The 19,164-nt window shown below is 50.3% G+C and overlaps 1 protein-coding gene across 1 annotated transcript in view; it reads left to right on the plus strand.

Moving 5' to 3' along the window:
* Positions 1 to 2,261: 2,261 nt before the first annotated feature.
* GPC4 (glypican 4) overlaps positions 2,262 to 19,164 on the plus strand; it is a 66,198-nt gene continuing 49,295 nt past the window's right edge. Inside the window, exon 1 of the mRNA XM_030497944.1 lies at positions 2,262 to 2,669. Within this exon, the coding sequence (XP_030353804.1) occupies positions 2,498 to 2,669 (172 nt within the window). The 5' untranslated portion in view covers positions 2,262 to 2,497. The remainder of the gene's footprint in view (positions 2,670 to 19,164) is intronic.

A 19,164-nucleotide genomic window follows, 5' to 3' on the forward strand; every position in this document is an offset into this window, starting at 1 on the left:
AGAACTTCTAATGGGGAGAGGAGAGCTCTAGGGGGGGGGGTGGTCAGAAGTTTTCACCATGAAAAAATCCCAACCCTCAACATCCTTTTAAAACTAATCTGAAGGTTTTTCCTTCTGCTTTTCTCCTGGGAAAGGGAGAGGAGCGGGGAAGGGGAATCGCTCGAGTGGTTTGGTGCGAGGGGGCTGGGGAGGTCCTGCCAGATGTGCACAAATGCTGCAGGAGAGAAAAAAATCTCTTTTTTCGAGCGGGGCTACTTTTCTGTTCCTTGAAAGAAAAAGAAAAAGGAGTTTTTTCATGAAAAATTTCAGGCAGTGCCATTGTTTTGCTGCAGCCTTTGATTGAGCTACTTGATCAAGCATTGGACAAAACCCTCCGTGTTTTTCAGGAGGTTTCTTAAATCCCGCCGAGGTATGGGATTATGAGAAACAACAAATGGCAAGCTGTCTCTAACCCCACAGACTTTCTCACTCTCGTTTTCTCTCTCACTTTGGAATAAAAAATGCAGTGCTCCCTGCTGAGTTCTCTTTAAAATTCACATTGTCTCTTCAAATAAAGGCTGGGAGGGTGAGGTAGCGCTTTGAAAACCAGAACTCAGTCATACATTGCAGGGCCAGATCCTAGAGGATTATTCTCTCTCAGGACACTTTATAACTTCATGAGAACTTCTGGCCTGGCTTGTCTCACCAGCTCGGTGTGAGCGGCCCCAGCGGAGGGCAGGGTGACCGAGATCCCAACACCCCTTCCCATCGGCATGGCTGGAGTTGTCTCTGGAGGCTTTTTAAAGTTAAAGTCAGCTCCAGCTCTGCCCCTGGGGATGGTGTGGCTCGTTTCCCGTGCAGGCAGGGGATGCTCCCTGCATCCCTCCCGCAGCAGCACCCTCTCCATCACAGCTGGAGCAGGCTCAGCTGTGTTAATGTGACTTTCTCTCGCTTTTGGGAAGCTCGGAGCTGCACCAGCGTCTTGTTCCCATGTGAAGGGCTTGGCAGAGCAGCGTGGCTGAGCTTTGCTGTTGGCATGCTTTTGCTGGGAAATGAATGGAATGGGAATGGTCTTTTCCTCCTGACACACACCCCCGGCGTTCTGCGGACAAAAGCTTGAGAGCAAGGGGGTGAAGCTGGCAGCTTTGCTGTTGTTTCGCTCTGGCCTTCCCCAAAGTGGCAGTGAGAGAAATAATAAAGGAGCATATTGAAATGTAAACCGCTGTTTTTAAACGATGCTGCCACCAGGCCATTACACTGCCATGGGGCAAACGACACTGCGGACACACAGACTCTGCAGCAGGACAGAGCTGCCTGTGCAGCATCTGCACCCAGGGGACACGAGCACTGAGACCATGCCAGGCAGGAGCAAGGCCTCCATAAGCAGAGCCTTGAACTGACATTACTGTCCCTGCAAGTGTTCACACACCATGTAGATGAGGCTAGATGAGGCCCTCAGTGCCATGGGTTAGTGGTGGCCTTGGCAGTGCTGGGCAACAGTTGGACTTGATGATCTGAAAGGTCTTTTCCAACTCAGTTGACTCTACGACTCAGTGATTACAGCGAAATTATGGCAGTGCCAGTTGTTCTTGCAGTGCTATTTCTGTGATTGTCAGTAAACAGAAGCAGCAATTGCTGAACTTCAACCCCTGGTTCAAGGGTTTAGCAGGGCTTGTTTACATCTATGCATGTGTCTGGGTGCAGGGCCGGGGTACAAAGTAGGAAGAGTGGCTGGAGCACCTTGGTGTCCGTGTTCCCAAGACCTCTGTCCTGCCAAACTCTTGGAAATGGAAGACTAGTGACAAGAAACAGTTGGTTTTGACAACACATAGTTCAAACGTGTCACAGCGATGTCAAAATTCATCACCTTAGCGAAACTATTAAACCAGGGGCAGAGCCGAACAGCCCCAGTGAGGGAAAAACAGCCAGCCCAGCCCTTTCCAGGGAATTCTTCTTTCCCTTTGCGGGACAGCCGGGGGCTGGGGATGTGCGGGAGCTGGGGGTGCCGGGCGGGATCTCCCGCGCCGGGAGACGCTCAGACCCGGCTCCAAGATGCGGGAGGCGAGGGGCCGGGTGTCCCTCGGGGACCGGGCTCTGCGGGGCAGGCGGGGGGACTCCGGCGATGTGGCGCCCGCTCGGGGCTGTGCGGGGCGGTGCGGGCAGGCCCGGGCTCCGCTCCGCCTCGCTGGGCGGGCGAATCCCAGCTCCTGCTTTTCCCGGGGGCTGTAGAGGCTTGTCCCGGCCCTGCGCGATCCTGCTTGGCTGCCGCCCTCCCCGCCTCCCTCCTCCCTCTCCTCCTCCTCCACCACCCCATGTGCTTCCTGCCGGGCCAAGTTTGCAGAGCGCCGCCGCACGCCGGGCCAGCGGAGCGGAGCCGCAGCGGAGCGGGGCGCAGCGGTGCGGGGCAGCGCGGTGCGGGGCAGCGGGCGCGGCTCCAGCGCGGCGCGGCGGGGCAGGCTCGGCCTCGGGCCGGCTCCGGCCTCGGGGCGCTCTCGCCCGGCCCCTGCCCGGCCGCACCATGCCGCGGCGGCGCGGCTGCTGCCTGCCGCCCCTGCTCTGCACTTTAGCCGCGCTCAGCCTGCCGCTGCTGCTGGCCGCCGAGCCCCGCGCCAAAAGTTGCTCCGAAGTGCGGAGGCTCTACGCCGCCAAGGGCTTCAGCCAGAGCGAAGCGCCCAGCCACGAGATCAACGGTGAGTCGCGATCGTCGCCGCCGCCTTTGTGCGCGATCGGCCCGGACGCGGCCCCGCGGGGTGCGCGCTCAGCTCCCCCCGGCCCGGCTCCCCGCAGCCCGGCTCGGCTCTGTTCGGTTCTCCGCCCCTCCGGAGCTCGGCGCTTATCCCGCCCCGGCCGCCCGGCGCCCCGCGCCTGTTGCGGCTCCGCGCCCCGCCGCTCGGCCGGGGCTTTGCGCGGCGCTGCCGCTTCCCGCGGCCCCGTCCCGGCGCGGGCGCCGCTCGCCCCGCGGCCCTGCAGGCGGGGAGACCGGGAGCGGTTTCTTTCTTCCTTCGCTTCTTTCCCTTTCTTCCCTCCACGTCCGTCCCGAGGTAGCGGCGCATCCAGGGGACAGGAGTGCTCGCAGCCGGCAGCGGTAGGAAATGGTAGCTAATGTGCTCCCACCCAAAACATTTTATTCTTTTTTGTTCCATCCTTCATCTCCCTCCCAGGGCCGCTGCTTTTATTTCCCCTTCTGAATGACCTACTGGACCGCATTCTCCGCGGAACAAAGGAAGTGCCTTTTTAGCTGGAATCCTCGGAGACCACCAAGGACTCCGGCTCATGCACTGCAATTTCGCACTACTTTCAACAATAACAAAAATGCATGACTGAATGGCTCAAAAATGTGGAGTGTTAGAGGCATTCATTTCAGTCTAGGACACTGTCACAACACAGACAGACCCCGAGTAAATACCTTTAGACGGCTAAGAGAGGAGCTGGGGGTAATCTTTACCATTGGTGTGCCCTCCAGATATGCATACATTATCCTTTAGACTGACAAAACTGAAATGATTTCAGTCGGTTGCGCTTTTATATTATCAGACTAATGATATGCGTTTAGCCTACATCTGTTTGAATAAAATTGCAGGCCCGTTTGCTTCTCCAAGAAATATTTTAATGAGAAACGTCTGACTGGCTGCAGTTAAAATACTCTCTCCCCCCTTCACCCTCCCTGCTTTTAAAACGGTCTCTAATAAATGGGCTGGGATTTGATTTGAGTCCAGCCCTCGTCAGTGGAGGATCAGGACCTGAGCAGGCTTCCTCACGCAGCCGGTGTTGGGAAGGTTTGACCTAGTCCTTATTTTATATGTTGTTGTTTAAGATGACTCGGTGAGCTTTGGAGGGTGTCAGGAGTAGATCATGCTGCCAGGGCTTCCATTTGAAGCTCTACAGCTGCGGTCAGTTTGACCACGTGCTTTTGGAACAAGGGGTCAGAGAAATGTGATGAGCAAGGTAAGATTATTTGACAAAAGAAGGGCTTTCTGCAGAGACGCGCTGGAAATACCAGCAGGGTTGTGTCGCCGTCCCAGGGGCGCGGGGAGGCTGTGTCTGGCCTCGCTTGGGAAGTAACAGGTCTTGCAAAGTTAAGTCTTAAACATCATCCTGCTTTCCAGGGTGTTCCGGGCAGGGTGGTGGAAGTCTTTAGAGGACTTGTGCTGTGTAGAGCTGTAAAGTGTAGTGTGGTGGCACTCAAACCTGGAGCAGGGTGCTACCCCTGCGGACGTTTCAGCTGGTGTCTCAGGTGATGGTGTGTTTTCGTTCAGGTGGGTAAGTGGATTGAAGGGCAATTACCTGGGAGCCTGGCTAATAAGCGAGAACAAGATAAATATGTGTGAGAGAAACAGCTGGCTGTGTTTGGATGACTTTCCCAGTGGGGTGAGGGTGGAAATGGGTGGTTTCTGCTTGGTAGCACCCTTCTGCTCACTAAACTGTGGTGGAGAAGGTTGGAGAGAATTCAGCAGGCTGTGATGCTGATGGGATGGCGCATGGAAACATGGTTGTTACCGGTATGAACTCAAGTCTGAAGTCCATTAAGTTGTTCTTTGGGGTTTTGTTTCAGTTTGGTGTATGGTGCTCTATTCTCCCATTCTCTCACAGGATTGCTTTAGATCCCTGGGTGCAGACAGAAACTTCCTACCACCTTTCCAAAACAGTGTCCTAAAAGCTGTGGCGCTGTCAGTGTAGAGCTTCTGTCCTGTCAGGGATTACTGATCCTACAAAACATTGGCTTGGAATTGTCACAGTGAAGCAGCCGGGTGGCATGGGCAGATGTGCTCCTGCACTGGGCTGCGTGACAGCAAGTGAAACATCCCTACCAGATGGGCACAGGAGTTATTTAGGGTTTAGCAGATCTCACAGGGGTTTTTTGGGCCAGTTTGATGTTTTCTAGAGCAGTAGGTGTGTACAAATCTTTTCTTTCAAGGAAGTGCTCGTTCCAACAATCTTTTCATCTGTATCATTGCTGTATCAGTCACATTAAAAGGCTGTTTGTTGTTCAGAATTACCCAGCAGTTCAGTTTAATGTTTGTTTAGGCAAGGTTTAGGACCTAATTAGAATATGCATAAATGACAGGTTGTATCTTGCTGAAGTACATAAGCATTTTGGAAGGAAATGCGTGGCTGGTCAACTCATTGCTGGCTTGATAAGAGGTGTAAAATGTGCTATTTGTAGTGTGGACCATACAAAAATTGTTTCCTTTTCTGTTAACTTGGTGTTAGAGGTGTCAGGAGACCAATACTATAAATCTGCATGGAAGCATTTCCTAAGTCACGGCCCTTTGGTACCGCCTTGTATCCGGGTGATCTTTAGCTCCTGCACCTATAGCTGTGTGATGGGTACATTGCAAAGCTCAGGGCAGTGGTGAGATGCAGTCTTGGTGCTGCTGCTGGAGAGATCAGTGCTTGTGTAGAGCTGATGTAGATGGCTGGTTTGTGAAACTCGAATCTGATGATGTATATAGAGTAGCTGGTATGGGGAGAGTACCAGCCTGTAGCTGCTTTTAAGATGACTTTAAGTCACTTTAAGTTTCCTGAGGAAAGGGTGCATCTAAGGAAGGTCTGGGTCCTAAAGCCTGTAGCTACTCACTTTGTTCAAGTGCTGCCTGAAGAGTATTGTTCGTTATTGAACCCACATGTGTCCGGGCTGTGGTAGTGATGGAGCAAAACTCCGTGGGATGACCTTACCCTGGTTGCTCTGGTGTGGCTGCAGAAAGAAATGCAAAGCGAGCTGGTGTTGGTGACATCCGGAGACCCACAGTAGGTGGCTGTGATTTAAAAACAAAAAAGTCTCTTTCAGGAGGCTCCTTCTTGCCCTCAGGTGTTAAACAGATGGAAATTCCTTCCCTTTTCCTGCTAATTGGAAGAAATAGATGTTTCTTTTCCTGGATTGAAAAGAAACTGGTGGAAAGTGTTATCAGTTAACCCATGAATTCCCTGCAGAAGTGTAATGCCTTCTCTGGATGGCACTGCTGTCCTGAGTTCACGGAGGCAGACTGGAGTGGAAGATACCCTTTGGGGAGCACAGAGTGAGCCTGGACCTCTGTGCAGGGAGCTGGGCACAAGTAGCACTCTGTGTTCAGTCTTGATGAAGATGCTCGGTGTAATCTTTGTCTATTTGAACCGGAATAGCTGCATTTATCTGTTGGGAGCAACGAGAGCAGTTCTTGCACCATGACGGAGGGAGTCACTCAGCTCCTGATGTTTGCACTCACGGGATTTTGCTCAGAGTTGCCTTGGCAGGGGTGCCTTGTTGTCCTGCTGCTGCTTGTTGTGGTTGTGAACCGGGTGCTGGTGCATTGGTTGGATGTGCCGCCTTGGCCGGTTGGGAATGCTGCTTTGCTGCCATTGCTGTTCTACGTAGTGAGTTCAGCAAAGGCTTTCTTAGTTTTTCATGTGCTTCTCTTCCAGCTCAGAAACCGTTTCTGGATCTTGTCCAGGACCGTGTTACTCGGGCTGTCTGGCACCGCGGAGCCTGTTGCAGTCGGTTTGCACGAGACAGCTCCTGGGCTCGTTGGGGTATGAGAAGTACCAGACAGTGCCTTGTCCTCTTCACCATCCCTTTGAAGGCGTTGGAGCTGCCTGGCCACCAGCTGTAGCTGTTTGCAGTGACTCGTCCAGCAAAGGCAGTGGTCCTTGGTGGTGTTGGAGTGATCGCCTGCCTCTCCATGGGTGGAGAAGTGCCCATTGCAGAACATCCCTGTGGCGAATGCCAAGTGCTGGCCATGGAAAAATAAATGAGAGAATCGCTTGAAGTATTTTTAGCTGCTTCTAATGTCATTTAGCAACTGGAAACAGCGGGAGGGGGAGCTGGCAGCGTGCAGGGTGCCCGCAGGCCACTGGCGAGGCTGCACCGGGTCCGGGTGCTCGCCTGGGACTCCACTTTCTCCCTCTGTAGCTCTGCAGCGCGGGATTTTGTTGGGCTGCAGCAGCGCCGTGTCCTAGCAGCCGGCAGCGTGAAGCATGTGGTTAGCAGCAACTGCCTGCAGTGGTCCGGGCTGAGTGGGAGTATCGTTTTCCTTGGCAGACACTTCACAGAAAGTTCTGTTTTTTCTGCCAGAATAAGCAGTCATTACATTCCGTACAATTCATAGTCAAATTATTATCTATTGTTCAAATTGCCTTAATTATCAGATGTTTCCTTAGACGTGTAGCTGTTTTCGAAGAGGCTGAATGGATGTGTGTACATTGGGCAGGAGGCCGGAGCTGCACAATGTTTTCAGTGCTGTTTTGTAGTTTCAGGGAGATTTTCTGTGGCTTTCGTATGTCAACAGACTTTTTATTCTTGCTGAAACAGCAGCAGAGCGAGGCCGGCGCAGCAGCGAGGCGCTGGGTTTGCCTCGGTTCCCTGCCTCTCCCCTCTGCTGTGGTATTTATCCTTCCTTCTGCAAGGAAGTTGAGCCTGAAGCATCACTGCTGTGCGCAGGCACTAGGTGTGAGATAGCTCCGTTGGGAGGAGGTCCCAACGAGCATCTTCTGTCTTGGAGGTGCAGGTAGTGCCTGCCCAGGAGGCTGGAAGGGTCCCAGGTTGTTCAGGGTGGTGATGTCCATGGTTTTATCCTGCTCTGTGGTGCTGGCTGTTGGCTTGTGCAGACCCCACTGTCCTGGTTATGTGCAGTAGGTTGCCAACCCTGGGAGCATCCAGGAGCCTGCACGGATGGGGAAGGACTGCTAGGGCATCTGGAATGGTGCTGGATGCATGGTTCTCACCTCCTGTCCCCTACACCTGTAGCCATTCGCCTGATAAGTAGAGGGATGCTTCCCGAGGGAATTCTATAGATGTGCACATGCACATAGATGTAGAGTTGCATGGGCTCAATCCTTCACATCTCCTTCCTGCTGTGCTCCCCAAAACCCGCAGGTTTTGGGATGGAGCATCAGGATTATCCTATCTGCTGCAAAATCCTTTGCCTCCTCTGAGAAGAGGAGCAACCTTCCAGGACCAGATTTCTATTCCTTGCTTTTGTTCTGCCTTTTTTGGGGGGGATGAGGGGATGTTAGCTGGAGGGGGGGCAAGGAAATTCTTGTCAGCCAAAGGGGTCAGAGTGTGTGTCTCCTCGCTGGCTGCCAGCCCCGGTCTCCGGGGCAATAACCTCCTCGCATTCCTCACATTCCTCCTGCTTTCTCTTTCTTTTGAGATTATGAAGATAACTTCCTTCTCCCATTGCTAAGCAATGCGCGGGCCCAGCAAAACACTTGAATTTCCCCCTTTGCTCCCTAAATTACCTCGTGTGCTCGAACATATCCCATAGCAAATCCCTCTGGTGCCCTGGGAGGGGCAGTTTGTGCTGTTTGCTGGGATTTGTACATCTTGGGGAAAAAAGCTGCCGCTTGTGTTATTACGATGTTTTATAATTGCCCATCATTTTAATTAAAAGAGAACAACTTTGTTGTAGCCCATCGTACCTGCTTCCCTGTTAAAGACTTTCCTTTGTGTTTCATGACACTATTTTGCCTTTCTGGCTGAGATTTCGGGCTGTCTGTGTTGTTTTTCTTTGCCCTTGCAGCCCCACAGGGGCTGTGGCTGAAGCATCGTGTTTGTTCCAGGGGATTTTCTTGTGGTCCAAGAAAGCAACGTGTTGAGAAGAGCGGAGCCAGAGAGGAAGTATCGGAGGCTTTACACGTGCAGGGGGCTGCTGGCAGCCACGTGGACTGTCGGCAGGGTTTGTCCCCACGAGGATGTGGTTGCGATGGGTTTCATGGGACGGTGGTTTCTGTTTGCAGATGCCACAGGTGTCTTCCCCCCCCCGGTTGTGCCATGAAGTCCTGCACGTTTCATGTCCCTGTGGCGCCCAGGAAAGGGGTGAGGTGGGGTGGTGGTCCCCATGGGCAGTGATGGTCCCAATGGATGGTGATGCGTGAAAGGATGGAGGTGGTGCTTAAGAAGTGCACGTGGGGGGGGTACCTTCTGATGGGATTGGCCTTTAAGAGCAGCCCAGTGTTGATTTTGATGTGAAATTCAGATTGTAGTGCCTCTTTCCCAATGTAAAGCATTGCCTGTCCTGCCAATCACTCTTAGAAATGCTTTTCTGTTGTTCATCTTTTAAGAAGAAAGTTAAATCTGTTTGTTTCCTATCTTTCTACTTGTATTTTTTGTGGCTTGCACAATTGGACTTTTGTTGCTTCCCTGTCAGGGATTCCTCTCTGCTGGTTTTGGTGTAGGAGAGGGCTGTGGACAGCAGAGAGGAGCTGCCCTGAGTGAAGGAGGTGCAGGGAGTATTTCTCTCAGCGTTTCCAATTTAGAAGTCGAGAATTGTCTGGATTTTAAGCAAATTCAGATGGGAGCAAACAATGATGAAATGTTTAAAATATGTTTCAACATTTTTGTGGGAACAGGAACAGTTCTTACACAGGCGAGGCTGCAGCTTTCGGGAGGTGAAAATATGTGGCCCTTGCACATTGTCAGCATTGTTGCTGCTTTTTTTCTTCTCCTTCTTCTTCCTTTTTTTTTCCTAAATGCTCATAGGAAATTGGCTTTGGTAATTGAGTTTCTACAGAACCACAACATCCAATAGCTGTTCCTTTCCAGGGGTCACACTTAGGTTAGCTTAAGTAATGTGCAGTCGGTTTAACCTCTTGTGGTTTGCAGTGCTATTCTAGAAATTACTGGTGATTTGGGGTGTGTTAGAGTAACAACTTCACAGGAAAACCCCAAATGTCAGGGTGTCTGCTTTTCCAAAAGCTCTGACTGCGCTGTGAGAACCGGGCACCTCATGGTACGTTGGGCTTGCCTTGGGAAATGTAAAGCCTTTATGGCCTGTTGCCTTTCCTTTTGGAAGAAGCCAAAATTGCTTTTAGTGAATTGTTTACCTGTGTTGACTTATAACATCCTCCTGCTTTGGATGTGGGATGCTCGGTGTTGGGTCGCATTGCCCGGGTGATGCGACTAAACACTGAGCATCCTGCATCCGAAGCAGGAGGATGTTAAGGATGTTGCAAGGCAATGTAGTAGCTCTGCTGGAGGAGCAGCAGTGCCCTGGAGCCCCAAATCCCCGGGGTTTAGGGGATTTGCTGGCAGCAGAGGGCCAGCTTTAAGAAATTATGAGCTGGGGCTTTAGCTTGGTAGCATTGACAGTTTGGTATAAAAAGCTCTGTGTTGCAGGCTGCGATGACAGGGGGTGATAAATCACTCTTGGCTGGTGCTACAGGTTCTAATAATGGTGTTTTAAAAAGATTACATGGGTTTTAATACAAACTTTTTGCTTCTTTGTACTCTCCTCTTTTTAAAGAGCGGAGCCTGTTTCGATTCAGCATTCTTGGAACATAAAGACGGAGCCAGGATTTTTACTGGGCTGAAATGCAGCTTTTTGCTTCTCCTACAAACATGAGGATCTTGTTTGAGTGTCTTTATAGCCAACTGGCTGGCAGTGTCCTCTTTTACAAGGGACTTGCTTGTTTGTTTGTTTTAAATGTAACTTTGCCCCATGGAAGATTAAAGAGCAAGCAGCTTCATGGTGGGGCTATCAAAAAGAAATTGGTGACAGGGAGAGACATTGCATGATAGCATTAAGGGGGCAAAAATAACCTCCTGCTTTCCTTGGCTTGTTCCCATGGGAGGACAGGGTGTTTATGTGATCAAAGGAACCAGCACAATTAGAAGCCTGATGGAAAATAGTTCCCTTGCCAGGTGCATGCGGGCTTTACCTTTGCTCTGAATAGTGTGGGGTGGCTTTTCTTGCCCACTTGCCAACCTTTGGGTTTCTAAAGTGTGTTGGCTGGCAGTTTTGGAGGAGCACAGTGGGAGGAGGTGGTGAGGCACCAATGGCAATGCCCCTGCCTGGGCAGAAACGTGCTGTGCAGATCAAAGCTCAGCACAATGCCACTGGTTTGGACTGGAGGAAAAGGAACGGGCATCCTCCAGAGTTCTGGCTTGGAGCTGAGGGTGCTTTTCTTCTCAGTGGGGGGAAAAAAATGGCTTTGATAGCATCTGCTAATGATTCAGTGCTGTTTACATAATAACTGGTTCGTTTTCATTAGCTTTCATAATGAGATCACTTTTCGTCTCCTGCAATCGCTTGCTGGTTCCATTGCCCACGTGTCTGCCTCCCCGAGCACGCCAGCGGGCCCTGGCCTCTCTTCCCCACTCTGGGTGTGGAAGAAGGTTCACAACGTGTCATTGCATAGGAGAGGAGGCAAAGGGGCTTGTGTCACTGGGACAGCTTCTGGAAGGACCCAGGAGGCGGTTTGGAGCATCATAGAGGAGTTGGGTTTAAATCCATTTTGGGTGATTTCTCAGTGAAGCCGTCATCTTCGTACTAAAAACTCTTGGGTTTACCTATTTGCAAGGAAGGGAATCCACTGACCTGTTTCCACCGGGAGGAAGAAACCAGGTCCTTTCGCCTTCGAGACCCACCATATCAGAAGCACTAATCTGTGAGAGATGATGTGCATCATGGATATTGTTTGGTTATACAAAGCTACTGGAGTAACTGCTGCAGCCTAACCTTGATCTAGTACTTGCTTGCTTCCCATGTCTGAGCAATTGTGAACAGTGGCGTTCCTCTATGACAGGCTGTTAGCACCTTCCTCCCGCAGCATCCTGCTGTTGGAGCAGCAGTGCCAAGAAAACACCCACCCTTGAGCTCTTATTAAATAAATCATGGCACGGGGAGCAGAATACAATAGTGTGAGCGCTACCTTCTGAAAAGGTAAGGATGGGTGTTGGTTTGCCTTCTGTGTTTTGGTGGATTTGTTTCCTTTTTAGCTTAATAGCAGGCACATTACATGTTATGGTTTCAGAGCAGCCCTGACCCTGCAGGCATGGTGCTGCTCCAGAGCAGGATGAGTCCCCATGGGCAGCAGGTGCTCGCCCGGTGGGTGCTGTTGGGAGGACGGGTGGGCTGCATGTGTTGCTTTGCAAATGCCTATCCCAGGGAATGCACACCCTCTTCTCCCTTTTGGCTGCAAGTGACCGTTTCTTCAGAGATATGCACCAAACGATTTGCTGCCAGTGGTAGATGATGCGCTCGGGTGCTGGAGGGAGGGCCTGAGCAGAAGATGAGTTTACCACCTCTTCTTTGTGGGGCGTTGGGGAAGGTGGCAGTGCTCTTGGCTGTGTGGCTTTGGCTAATTAAACTGAGTTAATTGGGGCTGGTTGGAGGGCTGTGGTTTTGTGGGGAGAGAAGGCTCAAAGGGATGGGGCTCAGGACTATTTCTGCCCCACTGAATCCACCAAAGGGACGCAGAGGGTCCCGGTGGCAGGCGCCTCGCTAGCAGGAGCTCCACGTAACTCAGCCCTCTGCTTTATTAAAGGCTCCTTTATAGCACTTTTTTGCCGTAACCCCCGTGAGAACAGCCAGCCTTTTCAGCAGCCTGAAACCTCCCTTACCGGGAAGGCTGCTCCGAACCAGCCTGAAACTGCTTTGGAAACACAGTCTGTGAACAGGCGAGGATGCCAGGCAAGCCTGGTGCTCCTGACCAGCCTTTGCCAGCCTTTCCGAAACCAGAGGATGGGTCCACTCGCCAGCCAGCCAGCTCAAGAGATACTGAGAAATAGTTGTGGCGAGTAGGGGTTAATTTCTGGGTATCAAAATATGCCCAAAAGGTTAAACGAGACTTCCTCCTTGTCAATGAATTACGGCCTTAAAATATTTGCATTCTTTCCTGAAAGATTTAGGAATAATTATATAGCACTCAGGGGCAAGGCATTGCCAGATAAACTTAACAACTCTATAATTTGTACTCGAGGCAGGGTTTCCTGTAAATGATAGCTTTGTTTAATTTTACAATACTGCTTCCAAATGTTTGCTGGGTATGAATTGCCAGCTCAACTGGACTTGTGAATCTAGAAGAGTATTTATTTGTTTGTTATTACAGACAATAAAAGCTGCTGCATTAGGCTAAAACTTGGCATCATCCCCCTTTACAACTTCTAAGCATCCTTCCCCAGGTAGGTTTGGTGGGGTGGGCAGCTGAGGCAGGGTGGGAGCAGCTTTTCAACTTCTCCATACAAAATCCCTGAGCTGCTCTAGGATCTCCTTCTGCTCTGCCTTTCCTTTCTCTGGGGTCGGGAAAAGAACGCTGCAGTCGCAATGCACATACTTTATTTCCATTACTCAAAGCCGGAGTCATGCATAGTTACAGCCAAAGACACTTCAGCAGCTCTGGGGATAACAAGATAGCTGACAGACTGGAATGTGGATTTATCAGGGGTAAAAACTGGCAAAATTCCTTATTTCTGAGTCTTCTTCTTAAATAGGCCCTTCATGCTCCTGTGGCATGAGCCCACTGTGGGCTTTAACCCCTTGTGTTCTCCCTACTGGATGCAGGGATGTGTGTGGGACCAGCCCTGTGTCCTCTGGGGTTTAATTCCTCAGTCCCACCTAGTTCCTAGGTGCTGTTTGGAAGCTGCAGAGCTCCTGCAGAGATGTTTTCAATGGGTTTTTATTTCCAAGTGCAAGCCTTTGCCCCAGATGTGTGTCTGAGTGACCACAGAACATAAATTTTACTGTATGTTGCCTTTGGACTGGCAGTTTGGGAGGCTACTGAGCAGTTAACATAGGTGGATTGTGCCATGAAATCTGTTTCCTTGGGATTTGATTCACATTAATTTCTTTCAGAGCAAATCTCTTTATTGGTTTCAGTTACATTCTGATGTAGAGCTACTTTTCCTGTGCCTTTGTCAGGACAAGGAAGTATTTATATTGCTATGAGAAACAGGTCATCTTTGGCTCTATGGCTTTTCAGTAATATGTAGATATATTAATATTCAGAGACATTAAGCAATTTCTTTTTGGGCAAACGAGTTATGGCAGAAGCAGCACACTTGGAAGTTAAATAGATTAAGCGGAATGCCTCAATTACAGGAGCCAGGCTCGGGAGGCAAGTCGGGCTGTTTAGGGAAAGACTTTCCAGTTAAAATTTAACCTTTCCTAATGCTCCGTGAGCAGCCCGTTGTGCAGCCAGACCTGCCTGGTGCCAGCCCATGGGGAGAGCTCTGACGTGGCCGTCTGCAGGCTGGGAGGGTTTGGAGCTGCTGGTTGTGCCTGTGGTTGTGCGTCTGGGCTGGCGGAGAATGAGGGGAATGTCACTTGTTATTGGAAAAGGAAAGGATTGCTCAAGGATTGTGAAACACTTTGCTGTGGAAAGAAATGTCAAATAGCATGAGAGCCTGAGGGGGGCTGTCCCTGAGCCTGCAGCAGGCCTGGAAGTGTTCTTACCTGGGGGCTCAGGTGGAGCTTCAAGGCTTCAGTGTGAGCTTGGACTTTTGTCCCAGGGTATCCAGGCTGTAAGGCTGCACTTGTGCCGTCCCTGCCTCTCCCTTTGGTGATGAAGATGGGAAACTGCTTGACTGGTGGGCAGAAACTGATGCTGGCTGCACTGAAAGCATCTGAAACCTGATTGTGGGCTCTTGTGGGAAAGCTGCTGGCTCCTGGTTTTCTGCCCTCTGTCTGCTTTCTGCCCTGTCGCTGCATTTATCCCCTTGGCTGAGCCCCAGGCGTGTCCATTGGAACCAGTGTGGCCCCTCACTGCTTTGCTGTGGGTGCTTCTTGGCCTCTGTTATCCTGGTGCATCCACAGGGCAGGTTCATCCCCACAGTGGGAAGCTGCTCTGGTCACAACCCAGTCCCCACTGGAGACACCCAGCCCACATGGGATAACCACCACCAGCAGCCCTTGTGCTAAAGCCTTATCTCAGCCCTGCTAGCATCACTTCTTATCGCCTGTGGGGACTGCCCCATCTCTCCTCTGTGCTTTTTTGGCCACAAACTCTATAAAGACTGTATTTGCTGATGGAAGATACTGGGACAGCACAGCAGCACTGCATGGAGAGTGGGAGCTCATCTCCCTGCTTGGAAAGGACTAACACAACTGGTAAATGCATCTTTCCTTCTGCTCTGCCATCCCTTCCCTGGGGCTCACAGCATGCTGGGAGCTGTTTACCTTCTTGGCAGTGGATTTTGGATGGTGCAGCCTGGGAGGTGGATGGCAAAGGTCTTGTTTGCACTTGTGCCTCCCCCCAGGTTACTCAGGACTGTGTTTAAAAAGACAAAATAAACCCCTTCGATGCCTGCCAGCAAAAGCCTTGGTGCAATTGTCTCTTAGTAGGATAAGATGCTTTCAGCCTGGCATGTTGTTTTTCCACCCCACAGAAGCTATTTGCACAAGAGCAGAGAGGGGATCAGAATTGAGTCTGTCCATGAACAGTCTGTGATAGCTGGACCCAAATGTGCTTTTTCCAAAATCCATAAGAAAATGTGACCCTGCGTTGGCTGGATGAGAGGACGCCTGGGTGTGTGTGGGGGCTGCTGCTGGCTGCAGGGAGATCCAAGCTTTAGGTTCCTTCCTAGGCTGGGGAAGAGTTTCTCCCAAAGTAAAGGCAGAGCTGGGTGGCTCAGCTTGCATCCAAAGCCATCTCAGATGTGAAGAAGGAGAGGTGCCACATTCCTGTGCAGAGCAGTGCCAAGAGGACATGTGTCCATGAGGTGAAACATGCTTGGAAGGAGGGCTGGGAAACCAAAAAGATGGTCTTGTCTCAAAAGGCTGAAGTGGCCTCCTGCGCCATCCTGCCCTCCCTGCGGGTAGTTGTCCCTTCATCTGGGATGCTGCTGTCCCTTCTGGCATGATTTTGCTCAAACAAACTCAGTGGTGCAGATGCTGGCTTGTGAATTGTTGAAAAGATGCTGGGATTTATCTGTGCTAATGTGAGGAGGATGAGTGCCCGTGTGAACCTGCCGGCAGATAAGGCACTGAGGTGAGCAGGGTAGATAGGGAGAAGGGGAGAAGGAGGAATTTCTAATCCTGTGATACCCTTATCTTAATCCTTTCTCTCTGCTCTCCCACCCTGCTCCTTGGCTTTTCCAGAGTAGTTTAAACTACTTGGCCTCGCCCTTCCCACAAATACTGGCAGGTTGCTAGTTCCAGACCTGGGGAATACATTGGGAGTCTGTTGCAGCAGCGGGATGGGGTTTTGGACGTAGGTCACATTATGCTGGCTGAGCACAGTGCGCTGCTTGTGTGAGCTGGGTGGCTTCTGCAGCAGATGCCCAGGCTGTGAAAAAACTAAATCGCGGTGGGAGGAGCAGGCAAAGGGCTTAAAAGCACATTTTTCAGGCAAAAATCTCATTTACAAACTCTGCTGTGGCCTTAGCTCTGAGGTGGTTTGTCTAAGGGGAGATAAAGGTGAGATGTGGGAGGTTTAGGGGGTGGTTCAGACCATCACTGGTGCTGCTGCTCCCCATTTGAGGAGGCAACAACCCTGGCATTGGGTTCTGTCATGGTGGCACCTTCTGGCCCAATTTCGTAGAATCATAGAATATCGACACGTAGGAAGGACCCATAAGGATCATTGAGTCCAACTCCCTGCTCTTTGTAGGACCACCTCGAGCTTCAGGGGTGTTTCAAAGGTCTTAGGAAAGTTGCACCTTGGGTTTTTTGGTGCTGGACTTTCCCTGTCTCCTGTTCTGTGGCTTATTTGCCTTTCTCCATGTGACGCTTCAGTTGAGGATCAGCCTTGTGTGTTTTTGGAGGTTTGTCTTATTTACATGAGCAGTTCTCAGAAAGTTCAGCTGAAAAACAGCTTTTCTTCCTGGGAACAGCCAGGAATCACTAGTGTGTGATCTTTGTGTATAAAGTTGCCTCTCTCTGCTTATAAACAGTGGCCTTAGGATGGATGTGCGGTGGACCTGTTTAGATTTAAATCTGACCCACCTCCTTGTTTTTGGTGCTGGCACCCCCTTTGAGCAACGTGTTCTTTCCTGCCTTTTGCAATCACATAGAGTTATTCAATCACTGACTTTTTTTAACCTTTCAACGTTGGAAAGTCATTTCAAATTGTGGTGTCCTGCTGCAGACAGCAGTGTTATGATTTTATTTTAACCATGTTTTCCCCACGCAATATCATGCACACAGATTGCTCATTAATTTCCCATGCAGCCTTTATTTTGATGGCCTGGTAAAGCCAGGACCTGATAGCCACAGGAAGCCAGTTATGTGTCTGAATAGCCCCTGGTAGCTCTGGCTGTGTGAGGGCTTGAGCTGGGAAGCCCACGTGCATGCCTTGGTCCTCCTGATGAGGTGGAAGTGCTGCTGTGACATGAAGCTCTGCTGGCTCTGCCTCCCAGAGCCCTTCATCTGGGCTTGTTTCCCCAACCCTGGTTTGCATCAGATTGATGGGAGCTAATTATTTCTGAAACCCCTTTAATTGGTGCCTCTTTTTGGTCCAGCTGAAACTGGGGAATTGTTTCTACAGCATGAGCAGAGGGAAGACATGGGACAGGGCAGCATCGCTTTCCTTCCTGGGAAGGCAGGCTGGAGCAAGGGGTTGGCAGCATTGCTGGGTCACTTATGGAGCACGCAAAGCCTTTGTGTGGTTTTAGGTTGAAAACCAGTGTGATGCCAACTTGCTGCTTTACTGAGTGTTTGTAGTGTGGGTTCCTGCAGATAAACTCCATTTTAAGTTGCGGCTGTGGTGCTCTGGAGAAGCATCTCTGGGTCAGTCAACAGCAGTGGTTCCTCCAGACTCCTATTCTCAAAAGCTGCTCTGAAATGGGGTGTTCCTGGCTGAGATATTGGGCCCAAAACCGGCTGGGCTCAGGAGGTCACCCCGCACTAAGCTAAAATTGGGGGGGGACACACACAACCAGGGAACTGCAAGCGTGGAGCAGCACAAGAGCTCTGCCTTCCCTTTGGTGCCAGAGCAGCCTCCGTGTTGCTATGAAAATGTCCTTATGGAAAACATTCTGCTTATAACTGAAGTCTCATTTATGTCTGTCCAGGACCTGCTCTTGGACTGAACTTTATTTTCTCAGCAAATGAGACTTCTTGGTCCTTGATGAAGGAAGGGGAATAAGTGCTGGTAGCCAGGAGCCGGGAGGGTTCTGGCAGAGGAGATGGTTTGCTCACTGGAGCAGTGTAGGGCTGAGCAGGGCAGTGGGTAGCTTGACTCTCTTGAATGGTCTTAGCTTGTGAAGCTCTAAAAGTGAATTTCCAGGAGGCCACAGCCCCCTATATTACAAGCTTCAGACTGCTGCCTATGTGTGTGCTTCCACAGACCCCTCCAGTCACCCCCAGACCACAGACCACGAACTGAATATGAAATGCTTAATAAGAGCCAAACTGTCTTGAAAAGAACTGTGTGGATGCAAAATGCATTTGAAAACTGTCCTTTTGTGTGTTTTCTTTTCCTGGAGTCATTTAACCCGCTCTAAGTTCTTCAGTTATCTGCACTGTTACTCTGCTTGGCAAGCTCTGCAGACAGGGGAAGGGCTTATTAATGTGGGTTTTTACATAGATAAATGTGGTTGTGGGGTACTGTTGACACATGGAAATGTTGGTGGATGCTTAGAGAGGAATCAGCTGCTTTGTGATAGCTCTGTGCCAGTGCCTCCGTTTGATTGTCTTTACAAAACCCTGTTGTAGCAAAGTGTGTTGTAAAAAAAAAGAGAGGATGCATATTTCTGTGGCTTAAAGAGAAGAAAAATCAACCCCCCAAAACACCCCCCCCCCCCATCCTTAGTAAAAGTTCTGCGCACATCGGAAACAAAGGCTTCAGAATTTGCTTGTCAGAGCTAATAAAGTTTGCTTGGATCTTAATTTTTCTGCTTGATTTCACAAAGTAATTGAAACTTCCTTTTTGCTGCAAGCTCTTTCTTTTTTCCTCCTCTTTCTTTTTTTTTTTTTTTAAATATTCTTAAAAGAACATCTTTTGGTCAGTGAGCTGATGGAATTTTGCTCACAAGGCAGGCACGGTTTGAGCACCCTGAGTGACTGGTCAAAGTTTATAGGACAAATCACTTGCAAGTCATTCTTCCCAAGTTGAAAACCACCTAGACCAAATAAACCTTGAACTAGGGGTTTTATAGGAGCTTTTGAGCATGTAAGTGAAGCTTTTGTAATCGCAGTGATCTGATAAAACCTTAAAAAACAAGGTTCCCAGAAAGAAAATAGTAGTACTGCTCAAGGTGATAAAACCCACATCTGGTAATCTTTGCTTGCTACCTCCTGATGACCTGAGAAGCAGCAAATAGTCCCTGCTCCATTGGAGAGGATGCCAGATTGCTGGTGCCATTCCCGTGCCATGGGGGGTTATACACCAAGAAAAGTTAATTTGAGAGCAAAACCATCAGCTTTTGAAGAAGGAGCATCCTCCAGCTCGCATTTAGAATTGCATGACTATGGTGTCCTGCTGCCTGCCTCCCAGCCGGCGCGGCACAGGGAGTTTTAGAGGTTAGGATAAGGAGGGGCCAGGGTAATTGAA

The sequence above is a fragment of the Strigops habroptila genome, chromosome 9 (genome assembly GCF_004027225.2).
Source record: "Strigops habroptila isolate Jane chromosome 9, bStrHab1.2.pri, whole genome shotgun sequence".
NCBI classification, from domain to species: Eukaryota; Metazoa; Chordata; class Aves; order Psittaciformes; family Psittacidae; genus Strigops; species Strigops habroptila.